The sequence below is a fragment of the Pan paniscus genome, chromosome 9 (assembly GCF_029289425.2).
Source record: "Pan paniscus chromosome 9, NHGRI_mPanPan1-v2.0_pri, whole genome shotgun sequence".
Lineage (NCBI taxonomy): Eukaryota > Metazoa > Chordata > Mammalia > Primates > Hominidae > Pan > Pan paniscus.
The window spans coordinates 57,785,396-57,803,950 of record NC_073258.2 but is presented as its reverse complement, the minus strand read 5'-3'; the positions used below and the strand labels follow the sequence as shown (position 1 = coordinate 57,803,950).

The 18,555-nt window shown below is 36.2% G+C and overlaps 1 protein-coding gene across 1 annotated transcript; it reads left to right on the top strand.

Annotated features, from left to right (window-relative positions):
* The first annotated feature begins 8,704 nt into the window (after positions 1–8,704).
* On the top strand, positions 8,705–9,656 carry LOC100975587 (olfactory receptor 5AP2). Its single transcript, XM_008957732.5, is given in 2 exon segments — positions 8,705–9,610; positions 9,612–9,656. Coding segments are annotated over 2 exon segments (951 nt in total).
* The last annotated feature ends 8,899 nt before the right edge of the window (positions 9,657–18,555 follow it).

Sequence of the window (18,555 nt, the reverse complement as noted above, 5' to 3'; positions counted from 1 at the left end):
CTTTCTCTTCATAGCTTTTAGGTGTTCTTTATATATGGGAGACATTTATTTGGCCTGGTGTATAAGGTATACCTTTTCTCCACTTTATCATTTATCTTCTGATTTTGGTTAAGATATTTATTACCATACAACAGGTTTTTTTTTCTTTCCTTCCTTTCTTTTTCCTTCATGTTGCCAAACTTATCAATTTTTAATTTTGTCATATCTGGATTTTGAGTCCTATTTATATTCAAATTCACATCAATTATTACATAATTCATCATGTTGATTTTAATACTTGTATGGCTTAATTTTTTTGTATTTATAATTTGATTTGTTAACATTTTGATAGTGTATGGCAAAAGAAAAAAAATCAAATTTTATATTTTCCATAAGACTATACAACTGCCTAAATGGCATTTATTTAAAAATTTACTTTTCCTCCCATGTTTTGGGGTGTTGTTATTACATATTGAATCTTACTTTCATTTCATTGGGTCTTTATCTTTATTTTTCCTATTTTCTGTTTATTTGCTACATCTACACAAATCATTTATCAATAATACATGGTTTTAATACAAGCTTCCTGATATATTTTATACCAGTAGGTAGGTCTAGCCCCATTTCTATTTGTTCTCCTTTTTAAGGGTTTTCATTGCTATATTAGAATTTTTTTTAAATCTTCCATATAAACTTTATAGTCAACATATTTAGGGAAAGGTATTGGAACAATGTAAAATTTATGAATTAACTTTTGGACAACTGACACCTTTAGGCACTCCAATCTTGCTATCTAAGAGCACATATGTCTTCATATGTGCTCAAGTCTACTTTTGTATCTTTCCGGAGTTTTACAGTTTTTCTCACAGATGTTTTTGCACATTTCTCATTTGGTTAATAGGTATTTTATGTTTGAAAATCATAAATGGGAATCTTCTCTTCCATTTAAATGTTCTAACTGGAGATTTGCTGGCTTATATGAAGGCTATTAGATCAATTTTACATTTTGCTAATTTACTAAACCCTTTCTCTTGTACTAGTAGTGGCAGTAGCAGTAGTAGTATTTAATGTTTGGTGTGTTGGAATATAGCCATACATTTTTTAAGATTTTACTTTAAGTTCTGGGGTACATGTACAGAACGTGCAGGTTTGTTACATAGGTATACATGTGGCATTTTGGTTTGCTGCACGTATCAACCTGTCGTCTAGGTTTTAAGCCCCGCACGCATTAGGTATTTGTGCTAATGTTCTCCCTCCCCTTGCCCCCAAACCCCCAATGGGCCCTGGTGTGTGATATTCCCCTCCCTGTGTCTGTGTATTCTCATTGTTCAACTCCCACTTATGAGTGAGAACATGCGGTGTTTTTCTGTTTCTGTGTTAGTTTCCTGTGTTAGTTTCCTGAGAATGACGGTTTCCAGCTTCATCCATGCCCCTGCAAAGGACATTCTTTTTTATGGCTGCATAGTGGAATATAGCCATACTTTATACTAGCTAAAAAAAGCTTTCTTTAGGATAAAATAAATTTATAAGGCCTAAGAAGGGAATTCCTCTTCTTGGTTTGGCCAGGTGACATAAAATCTATTTGGATGGAATCGTGTTAATGGCTGGAGACTGGCACATAAACCTCCTCTGTAACAGTGATTCTATAACCTTTTGGACCCAATGCCATCTTTTTATAGCAAGTATTTTATCTTGACCCTTCTATGCTCCTGAAAGAGCTATGACATTCTCAGAAACTGTTATTTCCCTACATGCATAATTTAAAGAGAAAAAATAAAAGGAAAGTAATTGATAGTAAACAATTTAATGCTTATTTTAGTTACTAACTGGTCAGGCATAACTACATAATGAAAAGGCAGATGCTTGTATGTGTATGAAATCTCCATAAATGTGACTATTAAAAAATGCAGACTGGTACAGGTTTGTCCTATAAGCACCTCAAGCAGTTTTGCTACCTTATAACTGAGGACATAAATTTCTGAAAGGATGAACAGCTCTTGGTAAAGCTCCAAACCATTTTTTCCCCTAGAGTTACTTAATAGATGCATTTATGGCAAGTTTGTTACATAAAAAATCATGCAACAATATTCATATTTATATGTAAAATGTGTTTACATGTAAAATGGAGGTAGAGCTATCTAAAAGGCTTAGCTAATTGTATCAAGTGCATTATGACTATCAGGATACTTAAAAATTCTAGGGGGAATGGGCAATTTTTGTTGTTTGGGACTGTCTTATAGCTTGCAGGCTTTTTGTATTTTTGCCTCCCACTCACTAGATTCTACAGTATATCCCTCTGTCACTATGACAGCCCAAAATTTCCATAATGTCTCCAAAAGAAAAAATCACCTCCACTGCGATTGCCTTTAAGTTGTAGGCATCTGACATTAAGTAATTCTTAACTAAGGGATGATAAAATTTGCTGTTAGAAATTTAGCCACTCCACCTTTCCACTCCTAATACCTATAATTCACTCTCTCAGCAACTACTGTCATCAAGATACTACTCCGGAGGTTGCCAATATTGCCCAGAACACATAAAATAAGCCATTAGTCGTTATTGTGGTTTATGTATTATCCATATTTAAAACAGAAGGATTTTTTTTTTTCACAAAATCTTTGCTGCCTTTGAACTGCAGAAACACATAATGGTTAGCAATGCACATTCTGGAGTATGAAAAAAACTGTTTGAATCCCATTTCTGATCTGAATTAACTATTTAGACAAGTTCCTTTTCAAGGCCCAACTTACTTATCTGTGATGGGGAATGCATGTATCAGAAAACACATGTGTTTAGGGGGGCACATGGCAAGCAGGACATGCCCAGTAAATGTTAGCTGCTATTATCTCTTAGCCCAGTCTCTTCTTCTATGACTAGGGAAAGGTCTGACTGAACAGGTTCTCACATTATTCATGATACATATTAATGTGTAAGCTCTCTGGAGTGGAGGTCACATCTTTATTAGTCTTCATTTCTTCTATTAGTTGCCCGATAAATGCTTGTTGCTTGGTTATTGGCCTGTGGGGGTCCCTTGGTTCTTTGTAAAATGTTCTTTGCAACTTAACTGTCAGTGATTCACTCTTTACAGTACTGAGCTCAAAATTCTGTCACCAGTGTGAATTCTTCAAATTCTTCATAGAGATTTCATTTCATCCTGACTCCTGATTTGTTCTCATCGTAGTGGCAGGGAGATATACCATCATCTGGTGCCTCTTTGATGACACTTGTTGAGTTCTCTTCTTGTTTTGAAGCTCTTTATAGCCTGGGGCTGATTAGGACCTACAACCTAACCTGTCCAGGTCCTAATTACTCCTTTATGCCTAGAAGTCTCATTCTACCACTCCATTACTACCTAAAATCTTGATATGCTATGTCCCTTACCACTGACCCCCTTATGCCATATGATCTTTCTTCCAACCTCCATCCATACTGTAATTGCACAAACCTTAATCTCACTTAAATCATCACACATTGTTCTCATATAACAACTGATTTACACTTATTGCGATTACTTATTTATTTATTGAATAAATCGTCTCATTTACTAGTTATGTTTGAGACTCTGAATTGATAGGAACCTACTGCATTTTTCCTCCAAGATATTAATTTAAAAAGCAAGAAGGTTAAGACTTAATCAAGGTAATGCAAATATTTCTTGTCTGAATTGCTTGACATAAAACAAAACAGTTTTAAAGTCTTTGTGTCCCTCAGCATTTCATGCAAATGGCATTGATTAAATAATACAGAGAGATGGATTAATTAAAGTGTCTTCTCAAAGTAGCATAAATAATGTAAATGATGATTAGATATTGATCAATTTGTTTCAGATTCTATGTCTTTTATATGGAAGATATTTTTGGACAATAGGGCATCCCATATGTCTCAATCTAGGCTAGATAGGCTGATAACTATTTATTTCTTTTTTTTTTTTTATTTTTGAGATGCAGTCTCTCTCTGTTGCTCAGGCTGCAGTGCAGTGGCACCATCTCGGCTCACTGCAACCTCTGCCTCCTGAGTTCAAGTGATTTTCCTGCCTTGGCCTCCCAAGTAGCTGGGATTATGAATGCACACCACTATGCCAAGCTAATTTTGTATTTTTAGTAGAGGCAGGGTTTTGCCATATTGGCCAGGCTGGTCTTGAACTCCTTACCTCAGGTGATCCACCAGCCTTGGCATCCCAAAGTGTTGGGATTACAGACATAAGCCACTGAGCCTGGCCACTGATAACTATTTCTTACTCTGGAGAGTGGGGAAGAATGTAAGGGTGAGGGAAACTCATTTATTAATTATTATATGTATTGGATGCAGCAATTCACATTTGTTAAATTATTTTCTCTCTGGAGTCACCCTATAAGGTAGATATTAGAAAGGAAAAAGCTAAGACACAGAAGGATTTAGTGAAATGCCCAAAGTCACACAATCAGAAGACATGGAGTCAGGATTCCAAGCCAAGAGCTTCCTGTTTTCTCTACCTCTTTCACCACTATCCAGGTAGCCCAACTGCTAACATGTACACTTATAGAAGATGGGGCCGCAGGTAGATCTAGTCTGCTATTTTGTGGATTCTTTTGATTCTCCCAAGGACAAACCTCCAGCTACCAGGGGAGACAGAAGAAGGATGATTCATGGTGGTTAGGAATATGGGACTCAAATTCATTCTCCGCTGGGCCCAGGTGTCCCAAGGGTAAAGTAGAGAAACATGAAAAAGGGCTGTGATTTTCTTAATTTCAAAGGGGAAAAATAAGCAGATTACAATGAGGTGACATGAGAGACACAGTCCCTGGAGACCAACTAACAAGAAATATATTTTATTTAAGTTAGGATGCTTACTCGAGAGTCAATTCTAGAGACTCCACAACTGAAATTAACTGCAATTGATATGACAACTGCACTGCAGTGATAAACTCTGTATACTGAGGTGTATTTTACTCTGATATTAAAAATCGTGATATTATCTTTAAGGAAAAGTTAAAGAACAAAAGACTCAATCTCTGCTGAATGCAGGTAACATCACAAGGAAGGGGTAAACAGTTTTAGTTGTCCCACTTCTTTAACGGGTGTACTATAGCATCTGTTCCAGTTATACCTCCTGCTTACCCTGGGTGAATTAGTGTGAATACTTCCTCTAAGAAGAAAGATTTCTTTTATTGTTTCTGCTTTCTTTCTGGTGAATTTAAGCATTGGACGGAAGCATGCAAAGGGATCAAATAGAAATCAAATAGTTACTAAAGGTAAGATGAGATATATAAATGTTTCCATCTATTTAACTTACTCTCCTTAAGAAAAATTCACAATCCTGTTAATTTCCTCAATCACTTATCAACACAAACTTCCAAGAGCATTGAGTGGCTAAAAAGGAATGTTAAATAAATGTTGTGTGTGTTATTTTATTGCAAAATGTATAGCCATTAGGAAAAATATAAGCAGCAATAAATAATATTATTTTAAAGCTTTTTTAAATAAAATAAATAGATCATGAAACTTTAGTATTATTTTTAGAAACTCTTAGAAATTGAGAGCCCAGATCTCTGACTAAGGAATCTCTGGGCTAAAGAATTGACTGAAAAATCTCAGCAGAGCCTGGGGAGATACTGCATAGAAGCAGGAAGAATATTTATCAGAATAGAAGGGGAGACAGAAGAATGTTATTTATACCATCAGATGGAAAACAAATAATATTTTGCTATCTTGCTGAGTAATATATGTGAGTCCTAAGAAAGACAATTTTCATCAACTCTAATTATATTTTCTCTTTAGGATATATGACATGTTTATTTAACTAAATGTATTTTAAAGTATTAATAAATCTTTGAGAATCACGATATCAAGCTCTTTGTCTATCAGTGCTCACATCTGTTATTGACAGAGCTTTTCTAAACGACCTCAAATGTTAAGAGAATGAAAGTTACATTGGCTGGACATACATTTAGACATTATTAGGCTAACTTTGAGAGCCTGGAGAGGCTTCGGGCAAGTTAGTCTTTTATACCTTACATTTCCTATCTGCAAAAAGGAGATGATAAATGCCTATTATGTAGAATTTAAATAAAATAATGCAGGCAAAACAGTTAATAAAGTGTTTGTAGAGCATAAGAAATCCTCAACAGATTTTTGCACATGTCAATACTTAACGTTTTACTCATCATTACTTACGTTGTATGTTTAGCACATATAAGACATTTTATTCTGTGCAATATTTCTGTTAATACTCAGAGAAACTTTCTGTTTGAGAAGGAGAGAAGAAAGATCTATTCCTTTTTTTTTTTTTCCATTTCTTCTAAAGATGCTGTTCTTTGAAGTTCAGACAGCAAGTTTGCTTCAAGAAAGAGGACATAGGCTGTACGCCTATGCCAGTGAAATACAGACAGAGGCATTGTCACATAATTTAGCATCAAGAGGCCTACATTCTAGCTCAGGATTCACCATTGATTGGCTGAGAAACCCCCACACTTTGCTGGCCTCATCTAACGAAAGACTATATTACTTATACTCTTGGGATATTACCTGATAATTTCTTTCACTGATTTGTGGTAAGGCTTATATAAGATAATGGGTGCAATGACACTTTTCAAAATTGTTATGGAATTCTTTCAAAATGTCAGCTTTAATTATTGATTAGGGTATTGAGCCCCTATCTCAATGACAATTAGGTGGAGCCCAGCATAAATAGCTGCTTCTGTGTATGGCACTGTCCGTGATAATAGGACCAGTTGCTGCCCACTGTTTCCCTCACTGTTTTCAGAAACTTCTTTATCTTCAATGCTGGCAAGGGTACTGGGTCACTTTGACCCCGTGTGTGTGTGTTTTTTTTCTTTTTTTTTTTGAGACAGAGTCTTGCTCTGTCACCCAGGCTGGAGTGCAGTGGCGCAATCTCGGCTCACTGCAAGCTCCGCCTCCTGGATTCACGCCATTCTCCTGCCTCAGCCTCCTGAGTAGCTGGGACTACAGGCGCCCGCTACCGCGCCCGGCTAATTTTTATATTTTTAGTAGAGACAGGGTTTCACGGTGTTAGCCAGGATGGATTCGATTTCCTGACCTGGTGATCCGCCCGCCTCGGCCTCCCAAAGTGCTGGGATTACAGCCGTGAGCCATCGTGCCCGGCCGACCCCATGTTTTAATTTAAACAGTATCAAATAACTTTTTTCCGTGAGTAGAAAAGGATATAACTCTGTCTTACCTTCTGAGCTATATTTTGACAGTTAGCCTAGTAAGTTTAAACTTTTGTTTAATAATCTGAGATCATGGAAGGGGTGGAGGATTTGCATTAAATTGGAGAAGAATTCCGCTGGTGGTGTTTACATTTTGATTTGGAAGATCTAGTCTGGGCGTCTATTCTGAATTTTCTTTTTTATTTCTTTTACTTTTCTTATCCTATGTTTGTCTTCATTACACCTAGGAAAGGGTGACTCTTATTTCCATTTTGATTACTTGGTATTAAATTATTCCCTTGATTCAGTATGGTGGCTGAAAAATTGCATGTGCTACATCTGATGTTTTCTGGTTCTCTTGAGAACTTGTGAATGTGATATTAGAGATTTTCACTGGCTTGTCTACTTCTGCCATTTTTATCAGGGATGCCTACTCATTCTTACAATCTGATTCTCTAAATATTGGAATGAATTATGGAAAATTACTATTTAACTGACCCTATTCTGTTCTCTGTAGATGTTTATTATGGAAAATCAGAGTGGGGTTCGAACTGTACTGGCTGTGTGGGAATATTCTCTATTTTCTTCTTTGGCCAGACATTTTTAAGTTCTTCCTCTACCCCAAGAGATTCTGCTGTTTTTCTTTCTTTCTTTCTTTTCTCTTTCTTTCTTTCCTTCTCTCTCTCTTTCTTTCCTTTCTTTCTTTCTTTTTTCCTTCCTTCCTTCCTTCCTTCCTTCCTTCTCTCTCTCCTTCCTTCCTTCCTTCTTTCTTTCTTTCTTTGTTTCCTTCTTTCTTTCTCTCTTTTTTTTTGACACCGTCTCACTCTACTGCACAGGCTGGAGTGGTGCAGTGGTGCAAACCCAGCTCAGTGCAGCCTCAAACTCCTGCGGTCAAGCAATCCTCCCACCTCAGCCTCCTGAGTAGCTGAGACCACAGGGATGAGCCACCACACATAGCTTTTTTTTTTTTTTTTTTTTTTAATATTGCAGAGAGGAGATTTTGCCACATTGCCCAGGCTGGTCTTTAACTCTTGAGCTCAAGTGATCTGCCTTGCCTTGGCCTCTCAAAGTACTGGGATTACAGTTGTAAGCCACCAAGCCCAGCCCAACTATTTTTCTTGTCTGGCACTATAGATTAATTTTATTAACTTTCAATATTTTTATTCATTCTATTAGTACTGAGGAGGAATTGGAAGTGGCCTGAATTCATTCTATCATCCTTCTCCAGAAGTTGTGTCTGGAGGATATGTCAGTATATATAAATTAATTTATTTATCACAAGTAATTATGACAGTCACATCTTAAGAATAAGTTATTTTAATTATTCAATAAAGAGTTAACTGTAGGAATGACCATAGTTAATACATACTAAATCACTTGCTTCAGTCATTAGTAGACAGCACATCTAGTACTACAAGTCTTTTGATTTGGCATCAAATCCAACATACCTTTTATTATGCTTTTCACTTTTTGCTCTTCTGTTAGAAGTTGTTTCACTAAAAATATATTATAGCTCCATCATGTATTCATCTGACTAAATTCCACTGTGCATCTTCTTTCTTATTGCAGCTCAAATTATGAGACTTATGAAAGAGGTTCGAGGCAGAAATCAAACAGAAGTAACAGAATTTCTCCTCTTAGGACTTTCCGACAATCCAGATCTACAAGGAGTCCTCTTTGCATTGTTTCTGTTAATCTATATGGCAACCATGGTGGGCAATTTGGGGATGATTGTATTGATTAAGATTGATCTCTGTCTCCACACCCCCATGTATTCCTTTCTCAGTAGCCTCTCTTTTGTAGATGCCTCTTACTCTTCTTCCGTCACTCCCAAGATGCTGGTGAACCTCATGGCTGAGAATAAGGCCATTTCTTTTCATGGATGTGCTGCCCAGTTCTACTTCTTTGGCTCCTTCCTGGGGACTGAGTGCTTCCTGTTGGCCATGATGGCATACGACCGCTATGCAGCCATTTGGAACCCCCTGCTCTACCCAGTTCTCATGTCTGGGAGAATTTGCTTTTTGCTAATAGCTACCTCCTTCTTAGCAGGTTGTGGAAATGCAGCCATACATACAGGGATGACTTTTAGATTGTCCTTTTGTGGTTCTAATAGGATCAACCATTTCTACTGTGACACCCCGCCACTGCTCAAACTCTCTTGCTCTGATACCCACTTCAATGGCATTGTGATCATGGCATTCTCAAGTTTTATTGTCATCAGCTGTATTATGATTGTCCTCATTTCCTACCTGTGTATCTTCATTGCCGTCTTGAAGTTGCCTTCGTTAGAGGGCAGGCACAAAGCCTTCTCCACCTGTGCCTCTCACCTCATGGCTGTCACCGTATTCTTTGGAACAATCCTCTTCATGTACTTGCGCCCTACATCTAGCTACTCAATGGAGCAAGACAAGGTTGTCTCTGTCTTTTATACAGTAATAATCCCTATGCTAAATCCCCTCATCTATAGTTTAAAAAATAAGGAATGTAAAAAAGGCCCTAAAGAAGATCTTATGGAAACACATCTTGTAGAGCCATGTTACCCATCATTTGTTACGTAGAAGAAAATGCATTTTCATGTTAACTGTATTCTCTGATTGTTTAACCTGTTTCTCTGTGTTAAAGTAGATAATTTAAAATGAAGTATACTTTTTAATACCCTAGTATCTCATATATATATACACACACACACGGGTCCCTTTGATGCACCAATACACTAGATGAAGGTTGGGACTGGAAAAAGTATCAAAACACTTGGAATTGGCTAATCTGGACTTAAGTTTTAATTTAAATATTAAGCTTATCTCAGTCTGAGTTTTATTATACAAACATTGGTGTCTTTGGGTTCTGGGCAAACAAACTGAGACAGACAGATATTTTTAGGCAGAAAGTTTATCAGAGTGTTCTCACAAACAATATATAGTGAGGGGAGCAGGATTGGACAGAAGGAGTTGAATTGTGATGAAGACTGAGCCACTGTTACATGGCGTTCTGCAGAGATGTCCTTCAGAGATGTCCCAAATTAAGAAAAAAGGAACAAGTATTTGTACCTCCACAATAGCCAATTTTTGGACATGGTCACCCACTGAGAGGGGGTAATATTATCTTGGACAAGGCAATTCCCTTGAGCAGGGGAAATTCCTGGAGTGTAGGTCAGCTATCAGCTGTCAGTGGCCTATATGCCTGGAAGCTGGGGAAATGAATACTTCAACCTGAGAGGCAAATCTGGGTAGTGTGCCACAGCATTCATAATAAATAATAACACTACTCTACCTACAAGTATGTCAAGAGGTACCAAATCAGATAGATGAATAAGTCTTATCAGGTATTATGATATTGTGGGAACCACAAGAATAATGGGGGAATATTTTACTGACTTTTGAATTAAACTGAATATTTTGTTGGTAGTAATCAATGTACTTCAACGTTTTATCTCTGCTCTTCCTAAAGGTTCACGGAATTTTCAATAAATACTTATCAAAGAAAATTGTATCTGTATTGCTTATCATAGTGAGGAGGAAACTCTCAATGTTGGAGCAATGAGACAACAGCCTTCTGTGATGAGATGACATGTTGAAGGAAGTCTGTGTAATGATTTGGAGTTAGGTAAATGTCTAGTTCTAATTTCTTTCTATTCCGCCATCCACTGTAGACCAGGAGGGAGACACCAGTGTTTTCAGTGTTCCAACTGAGACCACCTCATTCTTAAAAAATTCATTAGAGGCTGGGTGTGGTGGCTCATGCCTGTAATCCCAGCACTTTGGGAGGCTGAGGTGGGCGGATCACAAGGTCAGGAGTTCGAGACCAGCCTGGCCAATATGGTGAAACCCCGTCTCTACTAAAAGTACAAAAATTACCTGCGCATGGTGGCAGGTGCCTGTAGTCCCAGCTACTCGGGGGGCTGAGGCAGGATAATAGCTTGAATCCGGGAGGCAGAGTTTGCAGTGAGCCGAGATCACGCCACTGCACTCCAGTCTGGGTAACAGAGCGAGACTCCGTCTCAAATAAATAAATAAATAAATAAATAAATAAATAAATAAATAAAATATTCATTAGGGACCACAAAAGAAGAACTGTTTCCTCCTAACCACCTGCAAGAGCCCTCTCATGTCATATTCCAATAACTTCCACTTTCAATTGTTAACTAAGGTTTCTCTGAAACACATCCAAAACTGTATCAGAACTTTCATTCTCCTTCATCTTTACTTTTATTCTAGTTTATCTGCTATCATATTTATCCCTTAACTTTTGTCTTAAATCACCACTCTAAGGATAGTTGTACTTTATCATTATTCACCACTGTCTTATGTCCGCATTTCACTCATTACCCAGCTGAGATTTCGTGGTCTATCACATAATGACACACTATTAGTTATGCTCAACTCCATGGTTCCACCCTCCCTCCATTCTGCTCATCTGTCTAAATACCCACTTACTTAGATTTAATTGTTTCTTCTATGTGTCCCCCATTTAAACTGCTTAATACAGTTAGAGAGAATTAATCATCACTTTACTCTGTGTTACTGAACTTTCCTCATACTTCAACCTGAAAAAAAAAAAGAAGATACGATCATCCTCACCACCTCTACATCTTTATAAATACCCTCCTCCCTTCATGTCATTATGGATAATGTATCTCTGCTTCTACCTAAGACCAGCTCTTTCATGTGTTTGAGTTTTCCACGGCCTTTACTTCTGAAATTATATCTCTACTCTCCCCAAGCATTAGTATCTCAAACTCTTATTATAATATCCTCATTTGTATACAAATATTTTCTAGTGTCACCCTTCTTTTTTTAAATTATACTTTAAGTTCTAGGGTACGTGTGCACAAAGTGCAGGTTTGTTACATATGTATACCTGTGCCACGTTGGCAGTGTCACCCTTCTTCACAGTGTCCTTGACAGTAAGTCCCATCCAGTCACCAACTTATTAATTCATCCCTACTCCCCTCTATAATTAATCTTTCCAAAAGAGCTACCTCTACTCATTGCCAGACTTCCTCATATCTTATTTACACTATAACATGTTCCAGGCGTATTTCTGTAACATCTGTACATTGAGCCTAATCTTGTCGAGGACACATGACACCTCAACACTACTTTATCCAAAGATCACTTCTCTGTTTCACTTTTACTTGATAGCTCAGGATTTGTCACAATTAATTCCTCCACCTGCCTTGATATAACCCTATATAGGTTTCTATATCACCTCACTCTTACATTTTTCCTTCTTTCATTCCTACTTATTCCCAGTTAGCATTTATTGTTTTTCCTCCATCTCATGCTGACCTTTACATCTTGGAGCAAAAGTCATAGTTTTGACATTTGGTTCTCCACCTGCACTTAATTCTTGGGTGACCTAAGAACTGTGCCATGATTCCAAAACCTGTATCTCTAGCCTTGACCTCTCACCCAAGTTCCAGATTCATGTATTTAATTAACAACCTGGCATGTAGGGACTTTGGATACATTAAAGGATTAAGAAATTAATTTTCTCTTCTTAGTTATGATACTCAGACATATGTAAAATAATCCCACCTTTTGTACTACTAGAAGAGACTATACCTGCAAATCATACTTATGTCTTTGGAGTTAAAATTATCTCAATATTAAGTCACAGATTGTATTTTCTATTAGGTTGGTGCAAAAGTAATTGCAGTTTTTTGCAATACTTAAAAAAATAGTAAAAACCATAATATTTTTGTACCAACCTACTATTATACTTCTTTAGTTTGTGCTGGAGCAAGAAAATTGGCAACTTTTGTGTCTTTACTCATAATCCATTAAATATTTGTTGAGTAACTTGCATGTAACTTATACTGGAGATATAACAGGTAAGAAAACAAAGTTTCTTATCTCAATAAACTTATATTTAAGTGAGGGAGATTGTATTGTCTCTGTCAAATGTATTATGCATGTGTGAATGTGTGTGTGCATTTCACATAAACATAAATGGCATTTTGAAGTGGGCAATAAAATAGGGAGTGGCGGAGTGAGAAAAGAGCTCTCTGTTGAAAAACATCTGAGCAATGCCTGGATAGGGATGATACCACTTGAGTGTTTGTGGAAGAGCTTTCTGTGTACACACGCATTAAACACAAGGGCTCCTAGGCAAGATCCTCTTTGGTTTGTTAAAAGAATTGCAAGGAGACAAATATATGTGGACCAGAGAGAGAAAACTAAAGGAGGTAAAGAACAGCAATCAGGAAAATTCTGAGAAAGGGAGGCAGATCACATAAGGCCTAGTAGCTCATAAAGAGGTTTTGTGCTTTATTTTTTTCAAATTACTTTGTAATAGTTGTGTCCCACCAATGCCAGATGGTAAGATGCAAGAGGGAATGGGCAAGATTAATTTTCTTGGCTATTTTACCAGTACCAAGGGTAGTGTCTGCTTCATGAAACAAACTTATTAATATTTGTTGAGTGAATAAAAACGTTAATGAAATGAAAGCCATATTCTAGTAGAAAAGAATAAGGATTGTATTTTAAGTGGAATTCTGAGGGTTGGAGGCAGGATCTGATCAATCCTGTAGGTTTAATTCAATGCTGTGCTCAATGGCGCCTCTGGATCATGAGATACTTTTTTTTCTTCTCTAAATTCCTAAGATACTCTCTGAGGTATAAATGATGCACTGGGGAAAATGTAGTTCAATTATCTCAGTGAAAAATGAATTCACTTTTTAATTATGGATTGGCATATTTCAGACTTTAGACTTTTTAGTGTTTAACAGAGACTAAATCTCCAGAGAATGATCACAGTCTTAATAAGACGTGATCTTGGGTCTTGGATTCAAAAGCAGTGCATTTTATCCTTTGTTGAATTAAAGGATAAAATGCGCTGCTGAATTCTGCCATAGTTGATTCCTTTATGTCACCTGCACAGTTTTTCAAAACCATAAATCTGACTGTTGGAAACAGAAAACCTGTATTCCTACAAAACAAAAGTAAATTAATAAGAACCACTACTTTCAGTGAATATTACTTAAGGACAGAAGGTAAGATCATGTAATTTATCATAACTTGTTCCAATGTAGAAAGTTTCAAGAGGACTTAAAAAAACATTTAAGAAATTAAGATTAAACATCTTAAATTAAATATGTCTGAAATACTAAATTTAATATTGTCAACTAAACTGTGAACATAAATTGTTTTAAAAGAGGGAGATTTAGAATCACTAGAAACAATTTCATAGAATATTCAACATATATATACACATACATACAGGAATGTATGTATACATGTATATATACACAAATGTGTGTGGTGTAAAAATATGAAAATTTAATTAATTTTGCATATAAAGAGAGCAAAACCCAAAGAGATATTTAATTCTCTGTGAAGAACCTTAAATTGAATACTTTTATGCCATTAAATGCATAAATTGATAAACTGATAACAATTTTCAGCCTTTTTCTTGAATTTCAGTTGCACTTGCTCTATGACATCGAACAAGTTAATATTCCTTAGTTCAAATTTATGTTTAATACAAGGATAATTCTATCTTGATTAAGTTTGTTGCAAATCCATATGTCCATGAGGGATGATGTATCCTATGCTCTTTTGTAATAAATGGAATGTAAGCCACTCCATGTATATTTTTCTAAATATGAATCTAAATTATGTACACATGGTGGGAAAACAGTTACAAAAACTAAACAAATTGCTTCCCTCATATATATGTGTGTGTGTGTATATATATGTATAAAACATATATAACATAACATACTCATACACTCAGAGGATCATATATATCAGAGAAAATATGATAGCTTTTACATCACCTTATACATTTAGTACATATATAATGTGATTGATCATATGTGTGTACATATATATTTATGCAAAAATAAGAGACTTAAAGAATGGCTGCAATATTTTAAAGAGGTTATAGAATAGAATTTTAGCTGTTTTAGAGATGGGAGAATCAGTTTAAAAGACTATCGCAGGCCGGGCACGGTGGCTCAAGCCAGTTTTAATGAATTGAGCTGTCTCCTACTGAATCTTGTTTCCTATCTCTACATCTTTGCTGCCGTCTTGAGGATCCACTCTGCAGAAGGGAGGCACAAGGCCTTTTCCACCTGTGCTTCCCACTTGGCGGTGGTCACTGTCTTCTTTGGGACAATCCTGTTCATGTATCTGCGTCCCAGTTCCAGCTACTCAATGGATCAAGACAAAGTGGTGTCTGTCTTTTACACAGTAGTCATCCCCATGTTGAATCCTCTCATCTATAGTTTGAGAAACAAGGAAGTCAAAGCTTCTTTAAGTAAATGTTTAAAACAGTCTCTTATATCTCTACTTAGAATCATCAAGCCATAGGATGACAGGGCGCTAAGGAAACTTACAAATGACCAAATCTACTTCCATTTACCCTAACTCTATTTCATTCTGCCATGAGGCTTTTTCCCGATAGTGGAGTTGGACTAACTGTTCCAAGCTTTCTGGAGAATATGGCCACTCAATGTAAATCCCACTTATTCTACATAACCTAAATCTCAAAAATAACCAACTATCACAGTTCAACACCATGTTCATAGCTGTATAACCCAGTATAAAAGTTGCTGAGACAGAAAAAGACTGAGTGGCAAAAGGAGCAATTCTACCTTCTTCCATGTGTGATGGCTCTTTGATTGGATGACGGTTGAACTGCTAAAGAAGTTATGAGGAATAAGCTGAGCCAGAAAATGTCCAGACACCGAAACAGGGCTTAGAAACTATGCTGTTCCCCTAGTGAACCAGAGAGAAATACCAGAACTAAATAATGAGAGAGGGGCTGAAGTCCAGTGTTCTTAACCTAGAGAAAGAATATGTAGCAAGAATAATGAGAATAAACGCCAGGATAAGTATAAGAATAAAACACCGAATAAGAATGCTAAGAGTTATTATGAAGCAGAAGTTTCTGGGGTTGGGAAAGAGGTATTCTGCATAATTCTTGTATGTAAAGTGTCAGGTTGTTTGATCTTTACATGTGGAAATGATTTAACCTTCAAGAACTGGGGCAAGATGCACATTCTTTCTCTAATGCCTTGGCAAATAACCATACATGTCTATTTTGCTGCTAGATGCAATTTTATTTGGGTAAGTTCAAAGTTTTCAGCGATTTGACTGGTAGTTTTAACTGAGATATCTTCTAAGTAGGACTATGTTTTCTTTGCAGATTGTGATCATGGACATGTGAACAATAAATGCTTCCAAATGGAGGGGATTGGATAAAATATAGTTTGTATGATCATAGTAGATGATTTCATTCAAAGACTCGTTGTCATCTAAATGGAAAAGTGGCCACTTAAAAATGCCTAAGCAATAATTTTGCTTTCAGTTACGGCGTATTATTTTTGATGAGAAATTGAACCTCAATATTATAATTTTATCCATCTTTATTCTGCTTTCAGACATCGCATATTAAAAATACACAATGTATTGCTCAATCAATGCTTTTGTCCATCTCACCATTCTTCTTCCTGAAAGACCTTCATGCTTCAAGACACAGCACAAACATTATTTTCATTGTCATTCCCAAAGTAGCCAGCTACACATGTATATTCCTGTGATTCTGTAGATATTACAACTCTAATCAGCTCTTAGTCTCAGAAACAAAAGCTAATAATAGTAATAATAATACAATGTAACGTTTCCTAACATAGTCTGGGAGCCCTGTGAGAAATGAAACGTACTTATATACATCTCCATGCCTTCATAGTAGCCCATCAATAAGAGTTTTTAAATTGAGGACATAATTCCAATAGAAGGCACAGGACTATGGAAGACAAAATCATTTTTGATAACCTCAATTTTAAAAAGTCAGTGTTAGAATTGAAAGTTCTATTATATCTGGTTGGGTAATCTGTCAGATAATGTTTAGTCCTTTTAAAGCAAGTTGTCCTGTGTTCTTAGAAAGTAAAAACTTTGATAAACAAAAAAATTTTAGTATTTTGTATCTTTAATTTTACATAAAACAAATGTGATTTCACCATATAGTAATAGAATATTCATCTTTTTTCCATGAAAGGACGAAAAGTTAATCAAACTGACATAGACCTGGAATTAGAACAGTCTCTCTGATGCCAACCCTTTCATTTATTTTCTCATATTATGGATTGATTTTTTCCTGTTCACAGACTTTTTACACAATATACTCATCTTGACACATTTTCAGAATTATTGCATTACAGGCAAGGTGTCTGTTTTTAGAAAGAACTGTTCTCGCCTGAAATGGCTCATGTGTTTGTTAGCTCTGTGTGTGTGTGTATGTGTGTGTGTGTGTGTGGTATGTGTGTATTTGTGTATGTATGTGTATGTTGGTGAGAGGGGTGGGGTCATGAATTACCAGGAGAAATCTTGCTCTACAATAGTGGCTAGAGTCCACAATACATTTATTCAGTAAAATTACATTCCTTGCCTTCCCACTGTTTTTTTCATTAACAAACTCTTAAGTCTAGGCAATGATGCTTTATGCTGTTTAGACCTCAAAAATAAGGTTAAAATAGCTCACTCGATTAGTTGATGGACCAGATGTGTCCCCATATGATGTAATTTATAGGTTCCTTTTAACAAAACATGTTTACAACACCGTCTGTCACATTTCATAGAGTTCTTCTAATAGAAAAGATAACTATTGAGTACTGAGCTTAATACCTGGGTGATGACATAATCTATACAACAACCTCCATGACACTAGTTTACCTATATAACAAACCTTCACAGTTGCCCCCGAACACAAAAAAAAGTAAAAATAAATAAGTATGGCCAGTGTATTTCACATTTGCTTTGACATAATGGTCAGCATTTGCCCAACGAGCAGTGTGGGTCATTACATTTTATTTTACTAAACACACTGATTACTGACTTATTCTAACATTTTAAAAAATAAAATACAGACGTCAGAACCTTCTTAATATAAATATGATAGTGACTGTAAATATTAGGATTAAACTAGCAGCCAGGTCTCCCTTATATAGTAGAGAATCACGAAAAAGGCCATAAAGTATGACAGAAGACCTGAGTTTTAGACTAAAACCTTGAAAATGCAGCTCTTGCTTCTTTGGTTTTTTGATATAGTCTAGATTTGAAAGCCTCATGTGTTTTCTTCTTTGCGTCTCAAATTAAGTTTCAAATTAAGTAGACATAGACCAAAGCTACAGTAAGAAAAATCTGAAATTGCAAGATTTTTTTTGAGAAGATAATCATCTTTCAGTAGAGGAAACTGCAATGTATCATATGAATGTAAATCATTTTCTTATTCAGAAAACATGTTGTAAATAATTTCACTTTGCTGATAAGAGTAGTTCAGAGATGCCCAATATTGGTGACCAAGGTAGTGAAAGGAAAAATTTATCTGCTGACTAATCAAGTAGAAATAAGTTCTTGAGTAAGACTAAACATATGACCCTGCTTAATCATAAACAGCTGACTTCTGCTGTGGTGATTCCTAT